The 25,410-nt window shown below is 33.3% G+C and overlaps 2 protein-coding genes across 2 annotated transcripts; both read left to right on the forward strand.

The window, feature by feature from the left end:
* Nucleotides 1-51: 51 nt before the first annotated feature.
* On the forward strand, nucleotides 52-11,163 carry LOC147071291 (ras-related protein Rab-8B-like). Its single transcript, XM_085947866.1, has 5 exons — nucleotides 52-242; nucleotides 673-733; nucleotides 2,128-2,332; nucleotides 3,343-3,483; nucleotides 9,827-11,163. Exons 1-5 carry the CDS (start codon nucleotides 119-121, stop codon nucleotides 9,941-9,943), a joined length of 648 nt encoding a protein of 215 aa, XP_085803992.1. The 5' UTR covers nucleotides 52-118; the 3' UTR covers nucleotides 9,944-11,163.
* A 3,424-nt stretch (nucleotides 11,164-14,587) lies between these two features.
* Nucleotides 14,588-25,410, forward strand: LOC147071292 (ras-related protein Rab-8A-like). Its single transcript, XM_085947891.1, has 5 exons — nucleotides 14,588-14,817; nucleotides 16,522-16,582; nucleotides 22,126-22,342; nucleotides 23,493-23,636; nucleotides 24,609-25,410. The coding sequence occupies exons 1-4, from the start codon at nucleotides 14,694-14,696 to the stop codon at nucleotides 23,631-23,633; spliced, it is 543 nt and encodes a 180-aa protein (XP_085804017.1). The 5' UTR covers nucleotides 14,588-14,693; the 3' UTR covers nucleotides 23,634-23,636; nucleotides 24,609-25,410.

Here is a 25,410-nt window from a genome sequence, read left to right on the forward strand (position 1 = left end):
AAAAATGGCTTCGTCCATGGCAATATTGGCAATGGCAACATTTCTCTGATTACGGTGATTACTCAAAATATGCCAAAAGAGTCGATTCTGGCATCCGGTATATCAATTTTTATGAAAAATGGCAAAAACTTATGATTATTTGTTCAAATTATTGTTAATTGGAGATTCGGGAGTGGGAAAAACGTGCATATTATTTAGATTCTCTGAAGATGCGTTTAATACTACTTTTATATCGACAATTGGTGAGTCACTTGATGTCTATCATACGTGATACTGATGAATAACTTCGTTGAATTTTCTGAGGAATCTATTTCACGGGCGATGTATAGTTAAATATAACTATAATTACTGAATACAATTAGTGCGTGCATTAAAATAGCTGTGACTGTTTTTTAGCTCCATTTTTAAAACAAAATCGTTTGATGTTCATTTTTTGTGAATGACAGTTCCTATCTAATTAGTGAATATATTCGATAGATTGGTCTTAATTGTCATTTCTACACAATGATTCATGATTTCTGTTTGTATGCTCCGGTATATAGTGACAAAATTGGGAAATATGAGGCTTCTTCTAAATTTTTTTACACCCAAAATATTTGACATGTCAACAGTTTAGGGAGTGTTTTGTTCATATTGTTTTGACAAGTACCTATGTAATTATTTTGTTTTCAGGCATAGACTTCAAAATTCGAACTATAGAACTAGACGGAAAGAAAATAAAATTACAAATATGGTAAATATGAATTTTAAATACCTATTCAATATTTTTACAAACATTTTACTTATGTTATTTACTTCAAAAGTATGCTGTTAAACCACTAAACCCATTTTGTGACATCAAAGACTAAAAACAAATGATAGGTATTATATGCAGTAAATTTGGTAAAGCTAGCTCGAAATTATTCTCATTTTTAATGAGGAATTCAAAATGAATATCAGACCAAATTATGCAATGTAAAACAATTAATACGTGGCTTAGAAGCTCAGCGATTTGTTCGAGTGTAGCTCCACCGAACTGTTTCGGGTAACAGATGATGAGGCTAACATCGCCCGGATTTGGCCAACCTCTGTTAGGGGACGGCACGATAAGAAGAATAAGGCAATTAAAAATTAATAATATGTAATTGTATTCCATTAATAATAGCCAGTCAACGACAGATTATATGACCCGATGGTGGTAGGCGGATTTCGTTAATACTGGATCGTTTTTGTGGTAGTAGTCTAAAAAAAAGTCTTATGAGACTGAACCAGAAATAAGTAGGTTGGTTTGGGTTTGTTTTTAACCGGAGAAACTAAAAACTATTGACGGTGCATTTGTTAAATTGAATTAATACTATCAACCGAGGGTACATACTTGATGGAATTTGTATTTATATTCTAATTGTAATCCTTTACTTAGGAGGTTATAAGGTTTTTACCTTCTTATATTGTATTAATTTAATATAAAAACAAGTATAAACTGTATTTTGTTGTTATTTACCATTGGTGAGTGCACATATTGCCTGAAGATGCCGAAAGGCAAAACCCTCGTTACAAAAAAATACTCAAATAAGACAGTACAAAACTTAAATCAATTAGTATTTATTATTGATAATGAAATGCATTATTTATTTACGTTTGCACAAATTTGGAGTACTGTATACTCTGGCAGAGGAAGGACAGATTCTTGTGATAATTGCGGCCACGACAAAATCACTTTTACAACGGTGTTAGTGTCATTTGAAAGTAACGATACCAACGCCGAAACGAGTCGCTTGCACTGACACCATTCTACCTATGTTATTTATATTAATTGCTTTTGTGATAAAGTTTGAAATTTTTTTAATGTGTACAGATGCTATTTCTTGCCATGCCCGGAAAGTAAGGGAGCTAATGTGTTTATTGATAATGGTTCCTATTGCGGACTTTGTTAAAATCGTTTCGCCTTCCGTTCTCTCATATTATCAATATTACTGGTTAATACTTTGGACGCGGAAGACGCACACGGTGCGTAATGACCAGGCGGCCGATCGATGTAATTAACGTGCATTTTAAAGGGGGCAATTAAAATCTCATCATCTCTTCAGCAGCGAAAGCGTTAAGCGGTATATTTTTTACATCATAATATTGAATGTTGATCTCCGACAGGGATACAGCTGGGCAAGAGCGTTTCAGAACAATCACAACCGCTTACTACCGCGGAGCTATGGGGATAATGCTCGTTTACGATGTAACCAACGAGAAAAGCTTCGAAAACATCAAAAACTGGATACGTAACATTGAAGAAAACGCTAGCGCCGATGTAGAAAAAATGTTGCTTGGCAATAAGTGCGACTTAAATGATAGAAGACAGGTATATCTACAACAAATCTATAAACCTTTTTGTTTCATTCACTACTTTTCACCTTTATTACATCCCACTGAGCCACCCTAGATCCCCAGAAAGTCGCAACCGAATAAAATCAAAATTTGTTCCTTTTGTACAAATGTTATTTTATAAATTTTCAGCTTAATATATTAAACTCAACTCTATTCTAGATATTTTTACAATTGTAAAGCTCCCCACAGACTCTTCGATTTGTTTGGCCTGTCAGTCAGTCTGACCAAATCAGGTGTTGTCTACAGACGAACTGACATTGTCAGCTAATTTTTGCTTCCTGAACAGAATGCACGTATTATCTTATCGAAACAACTTATGAACTGCACTATCATCGGTGTTTGCTATTAATTTAAGAAAAATGTAGCTAAAAAACTTCTAATGTAACAAAAAATCAAAACCATTTCATCTATATGTATAACGCCTTAGCTCAATTGACTCCAAACCTCTTTAACAAACTATGTCAAATGATATCTACATGGGAGCAAGTCAGAGTGTCTGTAGGGGGCTTAATGTATGAATGTCACATTTATTCTTGGGAAAAATAATAATAAAATCCCATCTTTGCAGTTGTATATTAGTAATTATATAACAGTGGCGAAGAGTAGAGGTAGGCTGTCTAGATTCGACATAAATGGTGCACACTAAACTTTATCAGTTTAATCAGTTTATATGTTTGACTGAGAAAGTTTAGTGTGCACTATTTATGTCCGATCTTAACAGCCTACCTCCACCCTTCGCCACTGTGATAATATAATATGCAGTAATTAATTTTCATTTTTTTGTGTTATCTAAAATGTAGAATATCTCCTCTGTGCTTAAATAGTGTATAGACAAGCATTGAGTACATACATCGCATCTCAAATCCAGGCTACATTTCTTCTCAGTAATCATAAGATTATGTCAAATAAACTGGTGCTTTACAGATGTACGTTTTTAGTTTTCTTCATAATGGGCAAATATTAATGCCCTGTATATTATCATAGGTATCGAGAGAGAGGGGCGAGCAATTGGCTGTCGAGTACGGTATAAAATTTGTCGAGACTTCTGCAAAATCCTCTACAAATGTTGAAGACGCTTTCTTCAACCTAGCGAAAGATATCAAGGCGAAAACAGAAAAGAAATTGGTATGCAACATGTTTATTTTACATTCAAATCTCTAATTAAATGATATTTAGTATTTTTTCAGTGACATTTTCTTTGTTCAGTTATAACAATTCAATTAATTACTATATTATTTACAAATTATTCTCCAGGCAATGAATGTTTTTATCTCTTATTTGATTATAAATTGAAGAATTCTTTCAGTTGATATCGAAGTTAGATAAAAATATTTTTTCTCATTGATTTTATGGCAATCCTCTTAGCTGCAAGAATATGGAATGCAGTACCATTATAAATATAATATTTATCTGCTACTTGCATCTTTTGGCAGTTTTTAATTACGTACATCACTGGAGAGATTATTTCCTCCGCCTGTTCGTAATAACTGCTATTTTATTAGAATCACAGAAATTTATTTGCCATGTAACATTACCTAGTTCAATACGTTCACGATTTGTTTAAATTGTGTGTTTATAAAGATAAAAAAAATGATTAGGTAATAATTATTGTAAACTTTCATTTCCTTCTATTGTTAATTTTTCAACGATATAAAATTTTATAGTTGTTTTATAGTAAATATTGAACTATAAAACTTTTGAATAATACGATTTTGTGTTTATTGTACATATTGCATAATAAATGATGCCCTCGTAATCCAGTGCGTAAGGCATTGGTTTCTCACTCTGAGGCTCCGGGTTCGATTCCCGGCAAGGTCACAATACATCTATGTAATTTTCTCAAAGGTTGGGTATTTGTGATTTTTTCACTTATATTACTACGTTACTGTCATTGGGCCTCATGATCTGTTGTAGTATTAAAAATAATATAATATAATTTACCTATACTATAATATCTGTTGATTATAAGAACTTTTGTACTGTGTATTAATCATTTTGTTATTATTTTAACGCCACCCAACTCGTGCACATGAAGAAGGTAAAAAGAAAATACAATATTTTTGTATGTGCTTTTTTTTGGCTTAGCATAAATTATTATATCGAGAATGCGTTGTTTTTTTTTTTTAAATGAGCAAAAATTTTATGACTATTTCAATGTGATAAGTTTTGACAGTCATTTTTTACTGCGCTAGCATGTGGCAAATTTCTGTAATCAAAGAGAATTGCTTTTTTTATAATATGCATGACAAAACCTTTGTTATGAAAACATCCTTCATCATTTCATCAAACAAAACTTAAAACTTCATCAGGTTCTGACGATCAAAACTCATACAGCTTTCTTGTTAATTGTAAAAATTATATTATCTACAAAATTATGGGCATTTTTTATAATAATATTTCACACCGTGTTATTTGGAATAACAATGAAGAACGGGTGATTCACAAGCGTCTACGGTTAATGTAACTATATTTATACATGAATGTAAGTAAGGCAAACGCTTCATTGATGATTTGCTACCATTTGGACTCCGTAATCGAGGCGGTAAATAAACAAACGGGTATTATTTTCGTTCAATTTATGAGATACTCACAGTGTAAATCACCAACAAAGCGTTAGCCTCACCTAGTTTATATCTATAGTTTGTGTTATTTTCTTTTATGACAGTGTGATTAATAATGATCGATTAATTCTGAAATCCACTATTGGAGAAGGCTTTTACGTAACCCACTGACAGCGTGAAGTATAAACATTTTAATCATCAACATAGACACCATCTACTGTGAGTGGTACTCGAGAGATTTGGTTTTTCAATCAATCGCATCACCCAATATTACAATAGCCTTGTAATGGAAATCATGTAGGGCTGAAACACCAGGACGAAGAACAAATGGAATAGTTTTGAAAGACTTTGCAGCTGTCTGCAACAAATGCAAAGATTCAATGAGAATTATGGAAAAAGTTATATTCTTCCAGATTGCCAGAGAGCCCTAGCACGTTAAACAAACAATATTGTCAGCTTTTGCTTGTTATATTAAAAGAATTAACCAATAATGAATTCTAGGAGATATTCTGGTGTCTGTCAATTTGAATATATTTTACTTGTGTTAGTTTAGTTTGCGCATCCATGGGTGATGTCTACAACTCCCAATTGTATTCGAGCGAATGAAAAACCGTCCGTTCAACGCTTGCTTTCTGACAGTGCCACTTTAGGGTAGCCATGTTACCTTAGAAGACTGAGAAAGAACTGGGTATACGACGATATATTGTCAGAAATTAGGAGACAAGAGCATGAATCATGCAGTATGTAATAACATCTAAGATGAAGATGCTACATTGAACATGGCTCGATCACATGCAATAAATGCTTCAAAACGGCCTGCATTTTCTTCAAGCCAACAGATTTTGGCATTAAATACCGTGTCGGGTGTATTCAGCAAGACGAGGAATTTTAGAGTCGTTATACGGTTTCCATATATTCCACTTAGGGAGAGAACACGGACGGAGAGTAGAAGTTTAGTCTGGCTGGCATTATCGTGGGTTGGGTAAGGTTGGGCATTGAAAACATTTTTTTCTTTTTAAAACATAATGAAGTTGAATATATAACGTGTTGACGTATAGTACTGATTTGGTAATGTTATCTTTCGTCCGATTAATAATAATCAGCATTAACTAGTGATGTGTGATAAAATCGTATGTTTGGTTAAATTGATACACTAATCATGAATTGGAATTTGTGGCTTTCCCGACTCATACAAAATAATTAATTTAATAAAATGTCCACTGTAACTTACATAATACTTTATCGTCAATATTATGACATACACATTGTGAATAGGATATATTGCATTCATTCTGTTATCAATGTTAAATAATTTATTTATTGGCACACTGACATAAAAGTGTTGTGTATGCCTATCAATTTTTATTTGTTTAGCATTCAATTATTCAATCGAACTAGATTTCAGTATTGATAAGAAGTGATATTAGAAATCTTTGATACTTATCTTAGGTAGGTATTATCAGTAAAAGTTTGTGTTACATAACCATACTTCAGAAATAATTTTTGATATTAAGTATTACATAATAAAAATAAAAACGAATGAAACACAAAATTCCACACTGAAATTTGTCGGCGTTCATTATACAGTGAAACCCCAATTTCATGTTAATAATAATAAAGAGACTGACCAACAAAAGCAGCTCCTACGTCTATTGTTCTTTAGAGATGGTTTCAGCATTCACAGGATGTCTAATATTTTCCAAACTGTAACTCCGAGATGCCTATTTCTTCAGCTATCCGAGAAACTGTCAGTCGTTCGTCTGCTGTAATTAAATCTTTAAGTTTCTTGCACACATGTCTTTGGATGTTACTTCCGCGGGTCCCCCGGTGTGAGGATCTTCAATGGATTTCACCTTTATTATACTGCTTGCTCCAATATTTGAATGTATAGTTTGAAAGACCATACTCACGATGTGTTGGATCATTTATCAGGAACCAATCATCAGAGCTACAAAAAAGTGATGGCTTCCTTCTGTGTATCATTACTTTCTAATGGTAATGATCAATCACAGGAGAGCATCTTGTTTGTTATCAAATTGGCTGTTCATGCTTTAGGTGTCTTCAAACCCCTCGTCTTTGAAGAGGATAAAAAGTGAAAAACACCATTTATTTTACTCATAATTTGACGCACATTCATCATTATACGCGCCATGCACCTAACTATAATGAGAATGATATTATATTATGTTGTATCAAAATTAAGCTTAAAATCATTTTACCACATTTCACTGAAATCTTAGTTTTAAGTAATTACATATTATTAGAATAGGGTTGGCGAACCTTTTTACGTGCGCATGCCAAAATTTCATAATATTATTTTTCGACTGTCTTACGTGCCGAGTAGTTTTTCATGGGGAAAAAATGAAAAAAAAGTTTTTAACAATCCTATTGAAAAAATTACAATTGGGTTCTTGAGATTCTGTCTTTCACTATGTTTCTAGCCAAATGTATCTTTTTTCAAAATTCCCAAAAAGATCGTCGGAGCATGTTAAACACGCTTGTTGATTGAAAATTTTTAATATCAATTGCCTGATCGATAAATTCTTTTTATCCGTCCCCAATTTAATCAAGAATTGATTTATGGTTTGTTTCATAATACCGTTTTACTGACGAGGTTCCGCATATAACTATTCCAGAATACAAAATACACACCATTGTTAAACATGCCATACTCCTCGGTCCACCAACTTTGAAAGTCTCTTGCTTGATTTTAATATTTTATTTTTTTTTATATCCAGTAGCCATCTTAAATAGGATTTATTAAATTAAATAAAATGCATGCACTTGTCTTCACTGACACTTGCTACAACGAACATCAGCTGAATCTAATAATTATTGTAAGCAATAACAAACCACCAATGATAACACAATTTGTTGGCTACACTACCATTGACATTTAATGGAGCTTAAAAAGATATAGGTGAACGGAAATATGAAATATAAATGAAGAGTTCGGAAATACTATACATAAATAATTGAATTTGTAAATTGTTCACGTGCCAGCTAAATTTTCATACATGCCACCTCAGGCACGCGTGCCAAAAGTTTGCCAACCCTGTATTAGAATATGCTAAGAATTTTTATTGCTTACATATTCCATTTAGTCTGAGCCACACACAGTAAATGGTATGGTGGGCATAGTCCGATAGCTCAAAGTTCATTTATATATGCCTGGTGTATAGTTAATTGATAGAACTCTCTAGGTACCAAATAACGCAAAGGCTGGTAAAGATATATTATGTCTGTGTATTTACTATTCCTAAAATAAAAAAGTGAAATATTTTATAAATAATTTATTTGTACCTGATTAATTAAAAAAAAATTTCATGCAAAAATTCTCTTGTAAAGTTATAAATATTTTCTTTTCACACAAATCAATATTTTAGAGATGACGTTGTGTCGAAGTTAGCCTTATCCGGACTGTGTCTGTTTGGTTGTTTTCATGCATGCATGCAATTTTTCTCCTTAAATACAGTAATTTTGTATTTTAATCTTGACTTTTTGCCAAAATTTTGTTTCAGTTACATTCATAATAATGTCATCGTTTTAATAAAATCACCCATGCATAAAAAGTAACGTCTGATTAATGTCAAAAATATTTTTTATTATTTTTATCGTGAAATATTGTTTTTGCTAAATGAATAAAATAATATATGACTTGAAATGTTTTTGTAATTTTGAAAAATAAAAAGCATGCAAAAGCACAAGACTCATGGGCGATTCTATTCACTCATTTAGTGCTAACACTGCAACTGGCACGTTCGGAGTAGTTGGTCATTAGATGTAATTAACTTGTTATTTAAATGTGGTAATTAAAAGGTCAGCAGTGATTATGAAATAAAATATTTGCATTACCGATTGCTTTGATCGACATCAAATCGTCGGTGTTTTGTAAAAAGGGCGAATCAACCATTTTGGCGAAATCGAGTTTTTAATGAAAATACAATATCTACCCCACTAGCTTTGTTGTGTAAAAACGGCGAATTTTTATCTCCACAGGAAAGTACTTAAAAACGATAATCGACTAAAATTAAATTAATTAAAATTACGAAATAAAAAGCAAGTGTAACATATTAGGCCATTTAAAATATTATATAATAATACCTATTATAATGACAGTATTCTTTCTTAGCTTTATTATAAACTTGTTAGATATTTATAATCATCTACAGGTAAAAAACAAATAAATGTCAAAAGTTAAAAACCCTCCTCCTGTAAAGTAGCTTTTTGTTTGATTCGCCCTTTTTACAAAACACCGACGAAATGATTGTGACACTACAATACCCATCACGGAGCAGAGATTTGAATGCTCACTTTCAATGATTCAATGTCCAATGTGTCACGGGTTTGAATCTCGCAATTGGGACAAATTCACATTTATCCAGTGGGTTGAGCGGATGACTAAGGTCCCGTCCAGAGTAGGCAATTATATCTAATGGCCCACTATCGCAAACGCGCCAGTCGCGGTGTTAGCACTAAATGAGTTAATGTACTTCCACAATTTTGGTGATTGTCTAATTCACAATTTTTATGACAATAAACACTTTGTTTGCTTTCGGTAATCGAAAAAATAATGAAAAATCTTTTTTAGTAGATACAAAGTTCTCATTATCATGTTCACTCTTAACAAGCATATTAGTCTCCATAAGTGGAGGTTATATTGACATACTTTTTACAAGCGATGGTTCTTAACCATTCAGTGAACCCATCTGTATCCCTGCACCGGATCAAACACACGAGTTTGCCCAGTCACAGGATCGCGGCTTCAAAGGCAGCCGCTCCAACAACTAGGCCACCATGCGTACAATCTATTTTATCTAGAGAATAAACCATTTTATTGTTGATCATATACCTATATTTTTGTGCCTTTTTTACGAATGTAAAGCTAATGGGTTTGTTTCTTGCAGGAGGCCAGCAATCCCACAGGTGGAAAAGGGGGAGCGGGGGGCGGAGGCGGGCAGCAGCTGCGACCCGAACCGCCCCGACGCCCGCCCGCTTGGCTGTCCAGGTGCTCTCTGCTTTGACCCATGCCATACTACAACCGCAACGCTCTGTGTCACATCGCCTTTCACCAGCTCCATCCCCGACTCGCAGACACCTTCGTGTGCCCATTTCCGATACACCCCGGATCCTCTTCGGCCGTACCAATTTTATAATAGATGTTCTACAATAAAAACAAGTGATTGGTGCAATAGATATTAAAAATTTAAAAAAAAAGTTTTGTTCTCGACAACCCTGTGATTATATACTTGCAATTATTGTCAGCCTAGTTTAAAACAGCGACATTCCAAAATCAAAGAATATAAGTGCATACAAGAAGTGTGTCTTATTGCTGGCTTCAGACACAAATGGTTACATATCCAAAAAAATGTAGCCTCTAACGAAATAATTGCTTAATCATATATTTCGCATCAATTGGATTATTTGAAGGGAAAAAAAATTATCATGAATAACACGGTTTATATCAGGCATGTCCAACGCGTCGATAGATGTTGACCAATTATAACATAGGTCCATACGAATTGAGCCGTGAAAAAGTAAACAGCATGTACATTCATTCAGTCGTGATATAATATATTTCATTGCGATTTTGTAGGGGTAGCATTAACCATTCCAATTTTTATTTCCATAACTGGCTTACGTGAAAACCATTTTCAAGTTAAATGTGAGGAAGTTGAGTGACTTCATCATATTACTGGATTTGTATCGTATTCACAGAGAAGATTTGAATCCCCGCACTTTAAACTGAGGCGTAATCCTTTTACCGCCATGCAATAGGCTCCTTGCACAGTACCAGAATAGTTTGACGATGAGTGTAATGATTATGAGTAATCAAGAGAAGACCAAAACTGACAATAGGCGAGTGTCCTAGGTTACTGCCAGTTCTGATACTGGATACAGTAAAACCTCGTTAATTCAAAATCAACGTGACTAAAAATTGAAAAGAAATTTGAATTATGAAATACATAATGTAAAAAAACAGTAAATCTTGAAAAAAATTATTTTATTCCAATTTTGTAATATTGTTTGCGTTTCCAACACAATTTCTTTTGAATCAGTGGCCACTTTTATTGTTCATTAATCAAATTAGTGGAAATCTCACCTAAATAGATTTTATAAATTTTGGTGAAATACGTTAAATTTCGAATTAACCGTATTCATATTGACGGAATTTTACACCCTACTTGAAGTTGTACATGCCTGGTCTATTTATATTTATATACCCCCATCCAAGGATAGATATAAAAATCGATTGTCCATCTTTTCTTTGGTTCAAAAATTTTGACTTGTCGCTGTTTAGAACTAGGGCGATGATGTGACGAAATCGCCGTGCGTAACAAAACCATATCCGTTACGCGTTATACTTTACGTGTCTTAATGAGGTAACCTCATTATAATTTAGTTGTTATTTTTGTACCGCCGCAACGCAGTGAGGGCTCGGTTTTTGTATTCTAAGGTATTGATGCGTACCTATGGACTCAATTATACATTAAATAAAAATTTAACACCAACTTTATACATTTTGAACATGTGACCGATCCTATGACCGGCTCTCACGTCTAAGACAATTTTAGAGGTAATATTATACTAATTAATATTTGAAACATTTTACTGTCAGTATTCTTGCTTATATTCATTTACATCTTTTATATGAGTAATTTTATATAATTAGCATCTCTTTCGGAGCACAAAAGTGATATTTCCATTTAGATGTCTTAGATAATAGGTATGTAACGCGTGTCCAATTAAATTACCAGGCACGTATATGTTTTCTTTTATTATTTCAGCATTATACTGTGGATTTACAACTTTTTTGCCATTAATAATAACGGAAACAAGTCAATTTACATTAAAAGCATTTCTAACTAAAGTGGACATATCATTTATGTACTTCAAAGGGTAAACATTCATATGCATGACTTTTAAATTAAAGTACCTAACTATATTGGCCAATGTCGATATTTTGATGTTGGCATTATCAAATGGCACAACTAATAAAATACAAGTGACTTTCGATTACATGAAAGGTCCAAAACCGTGTGAGTTGCATGTTTGAATATAATATTCGTCCCTTTGGAGCACAAAAGTTACATGTCCATTTTGATCTCTTTAATGAATGTCTGATTGAGTTACCGGGGACAGGTATTATCCATAAGTAATATTTTTCATTATACCCGATATGCATTTAAAACTTGTTTTCTGTAAATAATTATGGTAATAAGTTAATCTACAACGAAAAGGCATGAAACTAAAACGGACATATTAATTTTGAAGCTCCGATGTGACGAATTGCAATTTAGGCATGCATCCATAATATACATAATATAAATATTTAATTTTACATGATATTGTAAAGTATTTAATTTAAAATAAAATTTGAACATTTTTTACGAATGATGACTTTTGAATTGTACTACACTAATTGTGAGAAAAGGTGTGTATTGACACTGTCCATGACAATATGGTTGTAATAATTATGCTTTTTTGAATAAAGAACGAAAGGCTATTCTTTATCCCGGAAACATATCTTTATCATTTAAGAGTTTTCAAAAACTCATAACCTAGAAATGGTGACCCAAAAAGTCACAATTAAATATTAAATACATCTCGTAAATAGTGGTTGGATTGATTCTGGGAAGATACCTATGACATTGTGGATGTCCATATGCTCCGTCTGGAATGGAAGGGGTGTTTAATATTTTCTTGAAACACACCACAAGTTTTCCTCGATTTGATGTAAGTATAGTAAAAAAAACACTTGAATTAATATAAAAATAATTTATTTTTACAATCTACGTAATATATCTCCATGTGGATTTTGTCAATGTCCAGTATAAATAGTAAACATCTTGTCGAATTTTTTTATGTATTTTAATATAATAGTAACATTACAAAAACATGACTAGAAAACTCTATGCTTGCACTCATAAATGAAAGCAATTTAATGAATATTGATCCTTGCATGACTATAATGATTATTTTATATTTAGAAGAATTGAATTTCAAGAGATTGAAAAACAATATGTGTACTTGCCAGCCCCAGGATTCGAACCTGGGACACGCGACGCTTAAGCCGCGCGGCCATCGTAATATTCAGAGATTGAGCACAATGTGAATTTGTCCCAGAGATGTCAGTAGGAATATTTAAAAATTTATAATAACATTGGCAAGACATATACTTAGGTAACAGATGAATATATTGAACACACATAATTTTGAAAACACTTCTGAAAAAATACATTATAACCAATAGAAAAAATCTTTTTGAAAAAAGCAAAACACCCTGCAGGATCGAACCTGCATCTCTCGGGTTTCGCGCCCACGCACATAGACCACTCTGCTAAAGGTACACATCAACACATACTTAATTATGACAAATTTTAACTAATGGCTCTTATAGTACTCTCTGAAGCGCTTTCTAAATTGAGCTACTATTGGCTATCGGCTTTTGTATTTTAAATCAAGCTGCGTAGGAAACGTAAGGAAACTACAGTACCTCGGCCACATTATGAAAGGACAAAAGTACAGCATTCACCAATTTGTCATTCAAGGAAAGATCAATGGTAAGCATAACAGAGGACGACGCCGCATTTCCTGGCTTAAGAACCTCCGTGATTGGTAGGAGTGCAGATCTACTGAACTGTTCCGGGTAGCAGATGACAAAGCTAAGATCGCTATATAAGGGGATGGCACAATAAAAAGAAACTTCATATATTTATTTCTACATCATTAATTGATTTACAAACTAGAAAATGACTATACTATCTCTATTTCAATGTCATGGCTGCAAAGAACTTTTTCAATCGTCAAAAAAGAGATATACCTTTTTTCAAATGTGGATCAATTGTAATATCTTGCACCATCAAAAAGGACTAGAAGGTTTGTTAGACATAATTGTCATATCAACCATAGAATGTAAACAAATGGAAGCTGATTTAAAACAAAGAGTTGACACCTGTGGCAGAATAGCAGATGGTGCTGATTAGTTTTTAAAATTCAATTAAAATTAAACCCTGCATAAAGCAAATTTAATATGACTGAAAAAGTGCGTATTATTCCACAGCCTACCCCTACTATGATGGTTTAGTCTAGACAGGGTTTAATTGAATTTTAAAAACTAACCAGCACCATCTGCAACTTGTATTCTTAATTCAATGAAAACCAATAAGTATAACTGACAAACTGTAGTGTGCTTTATTTATGTCGAATCTCCACAGCCTACCTCCACCCTTTGCCACCGGTTCACACACAATTCACGCTTTGTCCAAATTTCAAAATTCAATATTGGAATCATTTAACCATAAATAATGCGCAGATGCTATTTTTTCTCATGCACAGGAATTGGCCAGAGCAAATAAGATTATTGTTATGGTTGCTATTGTCGACTGAGCTTGCATCGCTTTGTCTCGCTCGGATTCTAATAAGTTATTATTCGTTGTTATATTTTTGTGTGAAAGCAATATTATTTAATCATGCAGTTCTCTGCAGTGAACTAAGTGTGCTTACAAAATAGTTTTAGTTTTTATTCATAGGTACCACTGAACATTTTTTTTAATCATTGAATGACTAATCCCTTTGCTAGCATAAGCGGAGAATGATGAGATAAGGTATATAAATATAATGAGTAATTAATGACATAAACTACTGTCAATATTTTTAATTTTGATACTAATAAGAGTGGCAGTCTATGACTAATTTAATAATAAAGGCCATGTAGGCTTGGTGTGTGATAAGAGCGAATTCGGGCATTCGATATATAATATTTTATGAAAAATGGCAAAAACTTATGATTATTTGTTCAAATTATTGTTAATTGGAGATTCGGAAGTGGGAAAAACGTGCATATTACATAGATTTACTGATAATACATTTAATAGTACTTTTGTATCAACAATTGGTGAGTCACTTGTATCATATTATAAAGAATCCATTTTAAGAACGATTTATAGTTAGATAAGAATATCATCTTGATATCGGGTCTTTAATAGCTACAATGTGTCACTCCAGATGTTGCGCAAGGCAACACAGTTTTCTTCGGCTTGTAGGATCTTGTCGAAATTGCAGCTTACTGGGCAAGCCTTGCATGAAAATAGGTATTCCATGCTTTGTATTTCACTGCACTCGCAAGTTTGGTCATCGTAGAACTCCCATTTCACCATGTTGTTTCGGGTACACCCTCCATGTATCATGTGATGCTTTGCTGGCTTTACCCAATCTTCAAGACCCTCCTCGGAGGTTAGCCCCAAGCAGACAGTTGATCTTCTTCGGGTGGGACCATAAAGCTTTTTCTGGATTTTAGCGTTGTTTTACACATTTGATGCCCATGCGTGACATGTTGCGGGTCTTTCTCTTAGGCTGCAGTTTGGTGTCGGATTCGTTTGATGTGTCGACATGTCTTGTATGCGCAGACTTGTGCCATAACAGGCAGGTGTACTCGGCCACCGAGTTGCATAGTGCAAGGGCTGAGACCCCGTGTGTGTGCGGTCGAGCTCCCCACGTATTGCTGCTTAGCTTTCTCAAGATACTGTTCCTTGCCACTTTCTTCATTTTAGTATTAATGCAGTGTTGCTTATAGAAAAGTGTCTAATGTAAGGTGCTTTCCAGGTATTTTGGGTTGTTTGTGGGTTCTGTATGTACCCCATCCTAAACGATATCAAGCAATTTCCCTTCGTCCTTGTCTCGGAGATGGAACGCTGCTACCTGTGTTTTACCTGGATTTGGCTTAAGTTAATTGAGGTTGTAGTATGTATAGTAGTTTTTTGCTGTTATACTTCATATCCATTGTTTCGACGACTTTATGCCAACACTTCCTTCGGCTTTCCTCACCTGCAGCCAGCGTGTCTTCAGAGAAAGGGTCCAATTCGTAATTCTTTACATATGCTTCGTACATTGCAGCTGTATCTTTGTCCAACCCCGGGATATATTTTAGTGGACTCTATGAAGGTTTCATACTATATTGCTATTGGAGGAGGTATCTTATTTTTTCATCGAGTGCTCTGAAGTAATCGACCCATTTAGCTTTCTGGAAATTCAATCTTCTTCTGAATGGTTCATAAAGAGGACATAGAACCGTTTTGAATATTAAGAGAATAGGACGTTGCTAAGTGTGAAGGATTGGCTTATCTATGAGTTTGATAGCTTGTTGTTTTGGATGATTGCTTACAAATGCCAGGTCAGGGTTGTACCCTCGTTTCCACTGGGCACTATTTAACGATGTCGGTAACTTATCCACAAATTATTTCTTAACTTATTTCGGCTTCAGACTATTATTCAACAAGGTCACTACCACTGTTCGTTACGGTGTATCCTCAGGCAGTGGAATGGCTATTAAAGTCTCCCAAGATAACCCTAGCTTTACAGTTTTTGAAGTTTGAGGTTGAAAAAGGACCGAAGGGTGTTGTGGGTGGTTTCTAATGTGAAAATATAATGCAGTTTTTGAGTTCAACTGTAATAATTTCTGTGCTGGCATATGTTGAGGTGGCCACCGAGATCAAGTCGAGGCCAGGTCTAACAAAAATATTGCACTCCCGTGCCCATAAGCAAAATCATACATACAAGAATATTTTGTAAATCTTATAATATTATATTATGTTGCTTTCAGGCATAGACTTCAAAATTCGAACTATAGAACTAGACGGAAAGAAAATAAAATTGCATATATGGTAAATATTAATATAAAATATTTTCTTCTGATAAAAAGTTATTAATTTATACTGGAATATAAGAGCTATTGTGAAATATCGAACACTGTTGTAAAAAGTGAAATTAAAATTTTATAATAACACAATGCTCTAAAGTGACATTTTAACACTATCGACATAGCTTCGAATGATAGGAACAAACCCTAGATTCTTCTGGATAAGAAGTCGCACAGGGATAGCCTGGAATGAGGAACCTGATAAATACGCTTAAGTCACAACAGACAAAAGGCCTTCAACCTACACAAAGTTTCGCCTAAGTTACGTCAAAACGAAGACACAATAGAGCTTTGTGTCAACCAGTGGCGAAGGGTGGAGGTAGGCTGTAAAGGGGACGCTCTACAGAATTGCCCTTGAGAATTGAAAATATGATTTTTTTACATGTGGTCCGGAATTGTTGCTCTACTGGTAATATTCAAAGGTCGCCGACAATGCTTTGGTCTAAAGTAAATAATGATCTCTTATTTAATTTAAATCATAGCACTGTCAAAGTGTATAAAATATGGGGTGACCAAAAAATGATATCTTCTGATATACGTAAATGTTACTAAATTCAATTTGTTAATCAGCTGTTTGGTGGAAAATATTGCAACCAATATGATGGATAGCCACGATATAAACTTAATAATAATATATTAATAACGTTTTAACCTGAAATTGTCCGAGAGCTAAACATACGAAGGATGTTGAAATACATATCTACCTACATTTTTATTTCATGTGCTATCCAAAAAACATTATTAATGAATAGTATTTATTTTGAATGTGTAAGACCTATTACATAATTATTTAAAAAAAAAATAGGTACATATTGTTTAATTCTAATGCATATTTAAAAAATAATTAATATAGTGATGTCTGTTTATTATAAAAAGAAAGTGACTTTTTATTAAAAGAAATGAAAATATAATTAATTATATTTTCATTTCTTTTAAAATGGAATTCTACCAAGTAAATGCTAACTCAATCAATGACTTTTTATTACTTACCCGATTAGTTTAATTAATTTAGTCTGACACTTTTACAAACAAGTAACGCAATTTTACTTTTAGTTGGTAGGTACAATAATTATTGTATTTTGTTGGTAAGTAAAGCCAATGCAAGAAATAATTTATACTTATAAAAAATGATTATTAACGTGGTCACCCACAAATTTTTTTACACAGACCCAAAGCTAGCGGATCGCAGAGAACAAGACAAAAACACTGCTGACTTTATCGAATCAATCACCAAGGGCTGTCGAAGACGTCTTACTTGTTTTTATGATAAATTGTTTGTAATTGTGTGCAATTTGGCGGAAAAATATAATATATACAGTTGCTTACCATTCGGTTATCCCATGAGCTGGGTTTTGTTTACTCTTCTGCCGACATCCTACAATTTTATTTTTTATCTTGCCCATCTCCCGTAAGGCTATCTAATATTATAAAAGTCACACAGTACAACAGTGTTTAAATCTAATATGTAATTGCACCGGTTTAATTAAAAACTATAACGAAATTAACATTTTAATGATTTACAGATTTTCCTATGTTATATCAACTTAATAGAAATTTTAATGAGACCAGATACATATTACGATATATCCAAAATACACATCATCAGATAATATATGAAATATTTTGATAAGCAAAAAAATAAGAACAATACAAAAATAACATAACATAATCAGCTAGTCTTTTCATAATTATTTTAGATGAATGTTGTATGCCGTTTGACACTTGGAAGTATGTAATTATTCCATCTGTACAGTGTGCTATTTTTAACTTAAAATTTTTTGACAGCCCTGTATTCCGTCGGCCGGCACCAGGCTACGTCGCATACATGTTATGTTTGAAGGTAATAATAATAATAGTAATAATGATTATTCATTCGACCGAGAATTGTAAATAATAATTATTGCGTTTCTTAAAATAAATCCCCGATGGTTAAAGGTTTTTGAGGTTAGACTGAATTAAAATGACGTCCTTTCAACGCTGAGATTACTCTCTGAATGAACTATGAATGACCTTGTTCCTGTTCAGCTCAGTCTTAAGATCCGCCATAAATAGTGTACATTAAACTTTGTCTGTCATACGTATTTGCTTACATTGAAATAAGACTACAATTTAAAGATGGTGTTGGTTAGTTTTTAAAATTAAATTAAATTTAACCCTGTGAAACCAAGCCATAACAGATAATAGTCAAAAAATAGTCTATAAAATATCTAAAATTATGCAATTAAACCATACATAACTTTGAATATTTTATAGATAGATTAATATTTTTTATCTATTATAGTTTGGTTAGGCAGGGTTTAATGAATTTTAAAAATGAACCAACAATATATTGTTTAATATTATGTATCCTTAATCCAACGAAAAAAATAAGCATGAATGATAAAGTGTGCACAATTTTATTGTATCGCCCAATATACCATAACTATTATGGTTTGGTTTAGGCAGGATTTAATTGATTTTTAAAAACTAACTAACACCATCTGTAAATTGTAGTCTTAGTTTAATAAAACAAATATGTATGACTAACAAAGCTTAATGTGTATTATTTATGGCGGATCTTAACACAATCACTGCTGACTACTGCTGTTAATTAATTTTTAACTACCACAGTAACGCACTGAATGAATTAACAGCCTACCTCCACCCTTCGCTACTGGTATCATCAGATACACAACATCTGCCACAGGATCAATAACTCAGAAATTTATTCGAAACATTATCTTTGTCATCACGCGAGCCTATCTAAAATGATATAAATTGACGGACAATGACTGTTAGTTGTCCATGTGACGGCTACACATCTCAAACTGTGAGGCATGTCATCAGCGGCTGCCCTATACTAGGGGCTATAAAGGAGCGATGGACTCTCAGCACTTTATATAGACAGCATAACCATGAAATTGACCTCCAAAAACCTTACGAAATACTAAACAACACAAGAACACCATACAAAATATTTAATTCTGGCCATAAAGAAAATTAAAGATATAAATGGAGGAACATAATTAACTGCATATCAATGCAACTAACTCTACCAACCACCTTGTACAAAAAGCAAGGGCATGGTAATTAAAAAAAAAATGCTCTAAAATGACGACTACGATCTGAAATGAAATTGCAAAAAATTCTCGGTATCTTGAAAAATTAATCAATCAATCTCGAACACTGGAGAAAAAAATATTCTTGAATTTCAGAATTCACAAGGTCTAATCAGGGTGCAATAGAGATATTGGAGTGTTATATCACTTAGAGTATTGAAATAGGTCCTTCGACAACCATTCACTACCTTAGTATTGGTTTGTGACACAGACCACTTTCATCAAAAAAAACTTTTTTACGTAAAATGATCATTGAGTATTGTTATGTTACATATCCAGTGAACTAGTTGTAAGTATATTTTTGTTCCAAATCCATAAAAATAATACAAAAGATTGGATTGGTTTGTTCCATATCTGGATATAGAACAAACCACTAGTAATAATTCGCTACGCTATATTATAAGTTGTATTGGTTTGTTCCATATCCTTTTCTACCAATGGCATTGCGCATTTTATCTGGAAGAATGTGGACAAAGAACAAAACAATACGCAAATTAATCAGTTGTTTATTTAGTCATAGTTACATTAATTAGTTACGTCATGCATAACGTTTGACTGGCTTTAAATTTTTTGTGATTCTTATTGTATTATTATAAATAGAAGTTTTAAAGTAAACAATGGATTTTACTCCATCTCCCCCTAGAATTTCAGATAACATTTGATTTATAAAATGTTTTTTTCTCTTCCAAAGGCAAACGTATCAATTTTTTTTTGAATTTCTTTAATTTTACAGCTTATTGCAATATAAATAAAACTGTATACAATTGTATTTGGCACGAATTCCTAAATGGCAGATCTGGAATTGTTTTGGCAAGTGCATTGATCAAAATACTGACACAGATCATTCGTGACATTCCAACCATAAATTAAGTAGGTATATAATTTTGTGGTCAGATAAATGTGTAGGTACTGATATATCCCGGGACCTGGTGGCTAGCTCGCGATGTTGGTGGGACCCGGGATTCACAGAAATTAAAACAAAATTGGTATTTTTCTCGAATTTTATTTGTGTCACTCTCCGAGTCGTGAGGGCCAGATGTTCACCCCTATGGCTTGCGGCCCAGACTGACTTTTTTTTTTTATCGAGCAGTGTTGCCATCCGTCCCTCACATACTCCTTATTATTAATTAAATACAATTCTTACGTGCTAAGTACAAGTTGAATATTTTGACAGTTAATCAAGGAATAATGGACGTACGTATGCCAATTGTTGACTAGGAGGTCAAGTGACATGGATATACCTAATAATTAATTTTATCTATCGGGAGAGGCCCAATAATCATGGGTATGACAGTACCTGAAAATAAAAATTCCGTAAAAACTTAATTGAACAAAAGTTTTCTGAACCTGGGCATGGAACATCACAAAAGTTAGATACTGCTCATAGCGTAATTGAACGTTTCCTAAGAAATTGGGGGGTTTATTCTCCATTTTCATTGATTCGGTAGGTACTTGTTTATTTGATGTGATGATATTGAAAAATGTTTATTTTAAGTTTTACAGATGTTGGAGGCTGATTTTTACAACTACCAAGCAATTGCAGCCTCTTATGCTTTTACCAATATTCAATTCACAAAATTAAAGCATTTACAATATGAAAAACAGTCTCTTCTGTCCAATGTGAAATGGCGAAAGGATTTCAATGATCATTTCATTGAAATTAATTTGATTCGTAGTAATATAATTACCCCTCCCAGTAGCTCTAGAAAAAAAATGGGTTCCACTGCCTATACAAAATAGTAATTGCAATATTTTACCTCAAATTCCTATTTAAAAAAAATATGTTCCGACAGGAAACAAGAAAATCTTACCTACCAAGATTATTTTAATGTTTTTATTGCAACAATTTTTCTTATCGCATTAAATGATAAATATAATGACCTATAATGTATTTATTATTATTGACGAAAACACAGTAACAATGAAATTAATATTACGCGTGTTGTAATACAAAAATAGGAAAAAATATTATCTTGGTTTGTTCCATATCCATAATTTGTTCCATATCCACAAAAACGAAAAACATTGTGCATTTTGTGGATATGGAACATAACAAAATCATAAAATAAAGCATTACGGTGTATAAATGCCATGTAAAATCACTATTTATAAGATATATAGCTGAATATAATAACATCCCAAGTAAGCATGTGTACATGTAATGCTCGTTTCCCACTAATAATTATTGAAGTTATTTGAATTGGTCTGTGTCACAAACCAATAGTAGGCTAGAGCATTGTTAGCACACGAAAAAAGTGCAGAATCGGTTTTCCAAGAAAATTTATCATTTTGTAAAGACCGCTAGTAAAATCGTGATGCTAATTCCTCTCAATTATCATCATCTTAATCCCCATTTGATCAGGATAATAAACTGTGTTACTATAAAATAATGATTGTTGATTACCGACAGGGATACAGCTGGTCAAGAGCGTTTCAAAACAATTACAACTTCTTACTACCGTGGAGCTAAGGGAATAATGCTCGTTTACGATGTAACTAAAAAGAAAAGCTTTGATAACGTCAAAGGCTGGATGCGTGACATTGAAAAAAACGATAGCACCGACATAGAAGTAATGTTACTTGGCAACAAGTGCGACTTGCAATCTGACAGTGACTGTAGAAGACAGGTATAATTTTATTCTACAACAAATCATTCCCTCTTTTAATTCTATTCACTACTTTATAAACCCACTGGGTACCAATTAGACTAGGGTTGGCGAACCTTTTTACAAAAACATGGTTTAAAGGATTCTATTAAAGAAGTTTAAAAACAACAATTGATTTCTTGAGATTTTATCTTGAGTGTTCTTTAAATTAATAATTTTGACCTATGCAATTAGATATATATTTTCATTAAACGTAATTCTTATTCTTGAAGAGTATTTGCCTATTTTTTATACAATGCGATCTGTCATTTGTGCATGAATTTCGTAGTTTCCGTTTGCGCATCGATTGGTAAAAATAATTTTAAAAAACTGAAGAAAATACGCTGTGATACACCCCTGTTACAGGCGGGCTTCTCCCGGTGTAAAATAATCAATTAGTAACTATAAGTCGAAACGTAACCCTGACCTCTAGAAACGGCTTCATAAAACATTTAATCTGATTCCTTGCTCAACCACGTAAGTATTTTTTATTCATAAGTAAAGGCCTTCGTCTGGTGTGTGAAAATCATATACTGGGCGGAGGTGTAATTAAGATAAATTTAATTTGATTTAAAAAGTATATATGATGATGGATGAAAGAGATAATTTTAAGACTAAATATAAGTATTCAAATATAATAAATTTTGCCGCGCATTGCGCAACGGTGAAATCCTCGCTCGCCGGCGCCAGGGTCAGGCTCGTGATTCGCCAAATCAAAGATCATGCGATCAGATTTGGCCAATCACGAGTTCTTTTTACTAGTCGGCGTGGGTACGGGAAATTTAAAAAGAAGAAAAAAAAAGCTAGTAAGCGTCCTTTGTAAACCGTGTACGGACCTGCGAAACTGATTGTAAAAACAAAATATGTAAAAGACTACAAAATAACGTTGTCCAACTAAATATTAAAATATATAACGCTAAGACCCGCACAAGAAAGACTTAGTGTTTTATTTAACCTAACAAACATAAATATATCGTTCTTTTTTGTGAATCCGGGGTTCGATGGACACCTGAGCTAGCCGCTGGAACCCCGGACATCTCAGCTGGCTATGCCGTCATTATTTTTAAATATATATCTTTATTTGTAAAACTTTTTTGTAAAAAAAAAATTAATGCCCTGTATATTATCTTAGGTTTCAAAAGAACAAGGCGAACAATTGGCTCTCAATTATGGTATAAAATTTCATGAGATTTCTTCAAAATGCACGACAGATGTTGAAGACGCTTTCTTCGATCTAGTGAGAGGTATCAAGGCAAAAACAGAAGAAAAATAATTGGTAAACAACTTGTATTTTTACATTAGAATATTTTGTAGTTTTTCATGTTTGTACTGTATCCTTTAACGGACGTCAGTAATGGCCGTTTTTTCCCCGTATGTGAACTGAGCTAAAACCGGTCTCTGTGATTCTTGAGACAGGACGTTCTTCTTCTATCAGGGCCTCGCTTACCGGAAATCTTCCCTTGAGTGATTTGATATCACTGATGAAGAAGTAGATATCTCTCAGGGTGCATGATGTTGTCAAAGTTTGACAACTTTCTGGATTTTATTTTTTTGGTCTTTTTCAACCACGACATTCGTAACTGTGTCTTTCCAGTCGATATGGAGCATGCACCTACACACCAACATTTCATAGCTCAAATTTTTTGAACATTGTTTCTATGAGTGTCCTCGCCTCTACTCCGTATAATTGGACTAAATAGATATAGCATCCAACCATTATCATACTCCGTCCTAGGCTTAGGTTATGACTAAACAGTATTTTCCTCAGTCGTGTAAAACACCCCTGACTTTTTGTTATCATCCGTAGTGTAACCTAAGTGCACAATAAAATGTGCTCTTTCCATTCACTTCACAAGTTCCTGCTTATACTCATATATTTTGTCTTAATATTTAGGTTTAGGCTGTAATATAATATGTACGTACCTGTTACATCTTTTCTTCTTCATCGATGGCGCTACAGTACAAATGGAGTCGTGACCTCCTCAATCCACATTTGTTTCTCCGCTGCTACCCTACAGTCATCTACCAGCAACAGGTCCCTGGCATCCCTCCCCACATTGTCTCTCTATTGAAATCTCAGTCACTCCACACAGTGCCGTAGCAAGGGGTGAGCGAGCGGAGCAGTCTACACTTTAATTATGAGTAGAACCAATTTGTGAGAAAATTGTACAAAAATATTACTTCTACGGGTATTTTAATTTTTGTTAATTTATTATGAATGTAAAACTAATGAGTATGTTTCTTGCAGGAGGCCAGCAAACTTACCGGCAAAGACTGAGGCGGGCATCGGTTGCACTCCGAATTGCCCCAGCGTCCGCCTGCTTGGCTGCCCGGGTTTTCTCTGCAGTTCAATAAAGCCATCTTTTAGGCTTGAAAAAATCAGACATGAAATAAAATGAGGAATTCCTAATTTGCAATAAACAATTAACCACCAAATATGGCCGCTCTTGTGAACCTGTGTTGCTTTTTATTCCGTTGTTTCAACGTTTATCAAAAAACGTAATCATATTATCGTTGAAGTTACACGAAGAATCCAAGGATAATATAAGTTGAAACGAATATAATTTATAATTGTTTATAACTTTTAAGAACAACTTACTGTCAAATTCACATGTCACTACATTGATTATTGAAAAATACACTTTCTAGATTTCATTTTATTATTTGGTGCTAAATGGATTATTGCAAATTGAATATTCTTAAATATTGGTGCATTGTACCTAGTTATATTTTTTATATGCTTAGTGTTATCAAATTTTAAAGTTCATGAGCTTACTTTTAATTTGAAAGAATTGAATATAAATATTATGTCTCTTTAAGTCCATTATTATTAATTTTCTCTGCAGTAAATAAATCATTTGACATTCCTGGATTTTGAAAATTTATATTTATCAGACTAGTAATATTTATTAAAAGTGTTAAATTTCATTTTGGTTCATGGTACCTATATTTTTTGATATAAATCATTTTTGTCTATTTGATATTTCTTTTTATTTTAAAGATGTAGATTTGCCAACATTTTGTCCTAATGAAAAAATATTGTCTAAGGT

The sequence above is a fragment of the Rhyacophila brunnea genome, unplaced genomic scaffold (genome assembly GCF_057557595.1).
Source record: "Rhyacophila brunnea isolate RB1 unplaced genomic scaffold, BYU_Rbru_1.0 scaffold_20, whole genome shotgun sequence".
NCBI lineage: Eukaryota > Metazoa > Arthropoda > Insecta > Trichoptera > Rhyacophilidae > Rhyacophila > Rhyacophila brunnea.